The 6,820-nt window shown below is 41.1% G+C and overlaps 1 protein-coding gene across 1 annotated transcript in view; it reads left to right on the top strand.

Annotated features, from left to right (window-relative positions):
* FANCD2 (Fanconi anemia complementation group D2) overlaps nt 1-6,102 on the top strand; it is a 66,468-nt gene extending 60,366 nt beyond the window's left edge. The window contains exons 42-43 of the mRNA XM_015407387.1: nt 5,274-5,357; nt 6,025-6,102. Coding sequence (XP_015262873.1) covers nt 5,274-5,357; nt 6,025-6,102 — 162 coding nt within the window. The remainder of the gene's footprint in view (nt 1-5,273; nt 5,358-6,024) is intronic.
* Nucleotides 6,103-6,820: the final 718 nt, after the last annotated feature.

Here is a 6,820-nt window from a genome sequence, read left to right as displayed (position 1 = left end):
AAAGCTGAACAAGTATCAGGAATACTAAGCACAGCATGAGCAAGCTGTCTGCCAGTCAGATATTCTTCAGATATTCACGTAAGATGTGCCCAAACTGTGTTAATGTATAAATGTTAATCTGGGCTGTATCTTCCTTATCCATGGCAGAGGATGCCATAATAGCATTTATCTTTTTTTCTCCTCTGACTTGATAGAATATAAAAAATAAAAACAAAAGAACCATCAATACTTCTGGATGACCAGTGGTCCATTTTACCAGCTACAGTTGGGATACCTACAGCACACTTTCCTAAGCATAAAAGATTTAGCTGTGGTTAATCACACCTTAGTGACATCCAAGACTAACAGCTGGTTTTATGTGAGGCTGCCCAATCAGAATTTGTAACCTGGCAAATTGCCTAGAACTTCTCTCTTATTTTACATTATTTTTGCATTTTATTTTACATTATTTCCCAATCCCAAGTTCTGTTTTTTAAAAATAGCTTCAAAATTCAGCAAATGCTGAATGAGAACTCTGTTCTCACTGGAAATCGCCTATTGTTATAACTACCTGAATTTGCACTTGTTGAATAATTTTTGTGTGGACGTTAGAAAGCTAAATAAGCTGAATATTGTGGATCCATACCCCACTCCCCATTTAATTGAAAATCTGGCCAGTGTAAAATACATCAGCACTCTTGTTTTAGCATATGGCTACTGGCAAGTGCGTTTGAGTTCAGAAGCATCTGATAAAACAACATTTGTGCCACCTATGGGGCATTATCAATTTGTAAAGGTGCCATTTGGATTGAATGGGGCATCTAAGACCTTTCAAAGACTAATGGATCTAGATGATATTGCCGTCTACAGTTCCACTTGAGTTGAACACCTTGAGCATGCGCGTGAAGTGCTTCAGAAAATTCATAATGCAGGATTGATCATCAAGGCCTCAGTGCCAATTGGGATGTAGCTACATTGTTTATCCAGGTCACCTGATTGGATCGAATGCCATCAGGCCTCATGAAGCTAAGATAGCCAGTGTCATGGATTGTTCCAGGCCTGTTACCAAGAAAGATGTGCAAGCTTTCCTAGGCCTTACAGGTTTTTATCACAGTTTTGTTGGCCATTTTAGCTAACTGGCATCGCCTTTATCAGATTTATGCAAAAATAAGGTACCCAAAAGTGTCATGTGGACACCTGAGTGTCAGCATGCCTTTAAGACTTTGGAACAGAAAGTGTCTCAAACACCTATCTTGGTTCCACCAGATTATGACAACCCTTTTGTTGTCCAAACTGATGCTTTTTCCAGGGGCCTCAGCACCATTTTGTTGCAGAGTGGGGTGGATGGTGGATTGTTAATTTGAGCAGGAAATTGCTACCATGAGAGCAGTCTTATGCTACGGTATAGAAAGAATGTGTGTGAATTGGAAGCTGAACAAGCTGAAACCTTATTTGTGTAATGTCAAGAACAAAGTTCGAGTCCAGTGGCACCTTTAAAACCAACAAAGTTTTATTCTGGGTATAAGCTTTCGCGTGCACACACATTTCTTCAGATACATTGAAAGAGAATCACTAACTATTAGATACAAGTAGTGGGTGAGGAGAATGTTGACAGGAAGGGCCAATTAGAGCTTGGATTAAGGCAATTGGTAAAACCCGTGAATAGCAGCAGATTAGCATACAGAATAATAAAAGTTTACAAACAGATGTGAGAACTGAATGACATTTAGCATGTGTAGTGAGATAAGAAACCAATATCTCTGTTAAGCCCTGGGGTTTCATTGTTCTGAGTGCTGTAATAACTTGTAACTCAGCAAACTCCTGTTCTAGACTGTTTCTGAAATTCTTTTGCAATAAAACAGCTACTTTGCAGTCCCCCACTGAGCATCCTGGGAGGTTGAAGTGTTCTCCTACAGGTTTCTCAATTTTGTGATACTTGATATCAGATTTGTGTCCATCCTACAGGTTTCTCAATTTTGTGATACTTGATATCAGATTTGTGTCCATCTATCCTTTGTCATAGGATTTGGTCTGTTTGCCCTATGTAGAGAACTGAAGGACACTGTTGGCATTTAATGTCATATACAATGTTAGAAGATGAGTAAGTGAATTGAGTCTGAGATGGGGTAGTTAACATTGTTAGGTCCAGTGATTATATTGTCTGGTTGTATGTGGCAGCAAAGTTGACATCTGGGTTTATTGAAAGCTCTAGTACCAGTGTGCATGTTCAGATTAGATGTTGTATTATTGTGGGTGAGGAGTTAAGATTGAGGGGCTGTCTGTGGTCAAGAAAAGGTTTGCCCCCCAGTGTCCAGAGGAGAGCAACGAAGATGGTGAGGGGTCTGGAGACCAAGTCCCATGAGGAAAGGTTGGAGCTGGATATGTTTAGCCTGGAGAGGAGACGACTGACAGGTGATATGATAACCATCTTCAAGTACTTGAAGGGCTGTCATATAGAGGATGGTATGGAGTTGTTTTCTGTTGCCCCAGAAGGTCAGACCACAACCAACAGGTTGAAATTAAATCAGAAGAGTTTTCGGCTTAACATTAGGAAGAACATCCTGACAGTTAGAGTGGTTCCTCAGTGGAACAGGCTTCCTCAGGAGGTGGTGGGCTCTCCATCTTTGGAGGTTTTCAAACAGAGGCTAGATCAGGGGTGGCGAAACTGTGGCTCGGGAGCCACATGCAGCTCTTTCACACATATTGTGCGGCTCCCGGCAGCGTGGCTGGGGAAGCAAAGGGAAGGCAGGCCTCCCCAATCAGTCTTCCCTTCCCCAGCCAGTGTTCCCCTCCCTGGGTAGGCTTGAGGTGGGGGGGGGAGCAGAGAAAGAAAGCAACTTTAACTTTAAATATGTTCTCAAATGCATTCTTTCTTAGACAAATATCTTTAGCAAACAAACATCATTGGATAAACAAATATTATCATCAATATCTTTTTTTACCGAGGAGTTGGCCGTGTAGTCCGTTGCTGCAAAATAGTAAAAAGCCCAGTAGCCCCTTTAAGCAATGCAGATTCTGTGAATTTAGGCAGATCACAAAAGAGAGGGCAGGAAGGGTTGCCTCAGTGCTTAGTTCTTGTGGCCCTTTTTTACACACCCGGAGAAATGCTGATTGCCACTTTGGGGTCAGGAAGCCATTTTTCTCCAGGCTGGTTTGGCCAGGGATCCTGGAGGTTTTTTGTCATCATCTGGGTATGGAACAGTGGTCACTGCAGGTGTGGAGGGGGAGATATTTGTGAATTTCCTGCCTTGTGCAGGAGGTTGGACTAGATGACCCTGGAGGTCCCTTCCAATGCTATCAGTGTATGCTTCTACTTGTGAAAAAGAACTCTCATTATCCAGTAGCGGTTGTAAGTTGCTGATGATGCACTGAACTGTTTTGAGTTGAGAGCTGTATGTGACCACTAGTGGTGTTCTGTTATTGTCCTTTTGGGGCCTGTCTTGCAACAGGTTTTCTCTGGGTACCATTCTGGCTTTGTTAATCTGTTTCTTGACTTCATCAGGTGGATATTTTAGTTCTAGAAAGGTTTGTTGTAGATCCCTCAGGTGAAAACCTCTCTGTAGGAAAGAGTTCTTCTTGGAAACTGATCATAACCCTTTGTCTTTCATTCACAGAGTGAAGGGAAGTAATGCTCGAGTGTTGAGATGGGCCTTAAGCCTGCAAGATTTCAGCTTTGAGATTGTTCACATTAAAGGTAGCCAGAATGTGGTGGCAGACAGTCTGTCCCGTATGGGAAGTGAGTAAATTGCAAAAGGAGGTTATTTCAGTAGTTCCTGTTTTAAAATGCATGATTTCTGTTTGTTTACTGTATTCATGCTGCTAAAGTACCATTAATCTACCTCACTTCATAGGAATGTAAATATAGTTGCTTTGCCTAGTTATAATGAGTTTCAACCATGGTAACACCATGGGTTTCAGCTTCCAGAAAGGGGGGTGTTTGAGGCAGTTCCCCTCAAGGGTTAACATAATTATTAGAAGGTCTACTCCGGCTCACACATGTCCATGATTTAGGCCTTCCTGCCAATACTATCCTTCTCTCTTTGAAGACTGGACTCAAGAATGTAGTAATTGGTTAGTCATGAGAACCTGTGCTCAGTTGTGTATCCAGATAGGAGGAGGGAATTAGGAGCAGACGTTAACATCTTCTGGAAAGTTCCATCAAGGGAGATTCCTGATTGGATCCGAGAGACCACTTGGTGCCAGAAGGCAAAAGGCTGTAATAAGGGTATAGGCCAGAGGGAAGCCATGCTAAACCTATGCTCATGCCGTGCTAGTACACTTTGATATGCTATGCTTCATCATGATGGACTCCAATGTATAGAATGCTTTTATGTTACTGATTGGATTTTTTAGTGCTGCAAGAAGATACGCCATCTACTACCAGGTACTCAATATATTAGAACAGTTAGCTTCTTTACTTTCTCTGTTGCTAAGCTATAGAGACTGTAATGAGTAGTGAAATCTTTTTTACTCTTTAAATAACCGTTATTTATTTTTAAAAGGTCTGCTTTATTAGTGTGCATTTAACCTTGAGGACCCACAGGGCTGGGTATTGCTCAAGGGACAAAGAGCAGTAACCCAGGTGGACCCAGACTCGGGTCTTTTGTCAGAAGCCATTTTGAATAACACCATGACTTGGGAATACCCTCACGGAAGGTCCACTTTTTACCCTCTTTGTTGGTGTTGTGCCAACAGTTTAAAGTATTCTGTTCAGAGACGCTTTTGCAGTTTGAATCTCCATTCTTGTATATTACATTTCTGTCACTGAACTTGATATGGTGCGTGGTTTGCATGTTGCTGGTCTATCTTCTTGTTTTTCTGGTGTTTTCAGTATTCTGGCGTGTACTTTTTAATTCTGTTGGTAAGCTGCCTGTGGATTTTTGAAGAGTACAGTTTTTTTAATAAAGAGCAAGAGTCTAGTAGCACCTTAAAGACTAACAAAAGTTGTGATAGGGTATGAGCTTTCTTGAGTCACTGCTCATTTCTTCAGATACCTGTATCTGAAAAAGGGAGCAGTGACTCACAAAAGCTCATACCCTGCCACAAGTTTTGATAGTCTTTAAGGTGCGACTGGACTCTTTGTTCTTTTCTGCTGCTACAGACTAACGTGGCGACCCATCTTAATGTTGATCAGTTGATCAATGTAATCTGCCCTACCAATATAGTTAAATGTTCACATGCAACATGGGACCATGTTATGGGAAGTAGCTCCCATGCTGCTAGGCAATCGTGCCAGTGGGGTCTCTGTTTGCCATTTTACGGGTTTCCTCTTAGATTTATTGTATCTGCTCCAGGGAGAAGAGATCCTTTCACAAGCATCCCAAGAAAGCAAGGAAGAGGAAGAAGCTTCTATACTCCCCAGGGAGGATCCTGCAGAGGTATTTCTGCTGTGGGAGGTTTTTTTTTGGGGGGGGGGTTGTTTTTTGTTTTTTAAAAAACATCTGTGATTACACTTGAGTTCTGTCCAGGATCATCAGTCTGTTTTCTCAGCATCAAATGCAAAGCTGTGATATATCTTCCTTGTGGTTATGGGCTACAATTTATGGGAGCTTGTCTCATCCTTCTCACCTCCACACATGTTCTTCTTGCCCCTTCTCTTTCTTCCTCTGACTTGCTCTGGGAAAATTTGCTGCCAGGATGAGTAATTCTGCTGAGCTTTCAAAATCTGTCCTAAGAACAGGGGGCTTCAGTTGTGCCTCTCCTAAGAAGCAGATTCTCTGTAGTACTGAAACTGCTTCTTAAAATGCCAGTTCAGCAGCTTCCTCTTCAATCAAGTTCTACCATAGCAAGAACAATTTTGTTTGATTGTCTGACTCCCTCACCTGAGGATTCTCTTCACAGGATTCCTTGGAAGATTTCTTGTGCCAGTCCACACAGTAATCTCTTTGGAAAATGGATGGTGCAGAATAGTTAATGAAATGCAACTAAATACATCAGCAGTACAATCCAACTTTGTTTTGCTAATATTGCGGAGGTGCTGATGAAGAATTTGTATGTAACTTTCCCCCTGTCTTTACTTCTTTATCGTTTGTGGGTTTTTTCCAGGAGGAGGGCGAGGAGGAAGATTCAGAGAATGATAGTAAGACAGATACCAGAGACAGTGATGAAGACAGCTCTGATTAGGCTTGACCATATCGGGTTAACTCTTCATGATACAGTCTATTACAACATAACCTGAAGGCTCTGGAGCTGTTGTGATCCTGATTAAGTTGTATAACTGACTGCCAGGCATGCTAAAACAAACTGGATTATGAACTGGACTATATAAGGCCTGATTTCATTCTTGTTTAACATTCAGTTCTTTATCTCTAGAAAAGCTTGTTCTTTAAAATAAAAACACATAGCACTTTTTGTGCTGCTTTCCACCTCAAAAGCAGGTCGCTTTATGTTTCCATTATATCAATGGCACTGCTTTTATTTACTTTTTAACCACAATCCAAAGCTGAGTTGTGTTCTTAAGTTCATGCACTAAGTGTACTTTGGACTGTGGTCTTTGTACTTCTGCACTTTTCGGAGAAAATGTCCTGCTTTCTTTTAAAAAAATCTTTTATAGAAATGTTTATTTGGGAACATGCTTATGTCAAGTTTTTAGTGCTGGTTCATGTAAATGTTATATTGTAGAAATTTTTTTTGCTGTGCTATATGCAAGAACTTGTATAAAGATACTTTGACTTTCATTCATATACCTACAGAATAAAGTATAAAATTCTACCATTACGGTGCACAGTGTCAAGTCTATATAGTACTGTAGGAGCATTAATAGCTTATCTTTGTTTTAGTTAACAGTCAGCTTTTTTCCTCTCCCCCACCAAAGCCATTTCAAGGCTGAGGCATGTACCCT

This window comes from Gekko japonicus, unplaced genomic scaffold (genome assembly GCF_001447785.1).
Source record: "Gekko japonicus isolate JY-2015 unplaced genomic scaffold, Gekko_japonicus_V1.1 scaffold298, whole genome shotgun sequence".
NCBI lineage: Eukaryota > Metazoa > Chordata > Lepidosauria > Squamata > Gekkonidae > Gekko > Gekko japonicus.
Note: the sequence above shows the minus strand (reverse complement) of the source record. Positions and strands in the feature narration are given on the sequence as shown.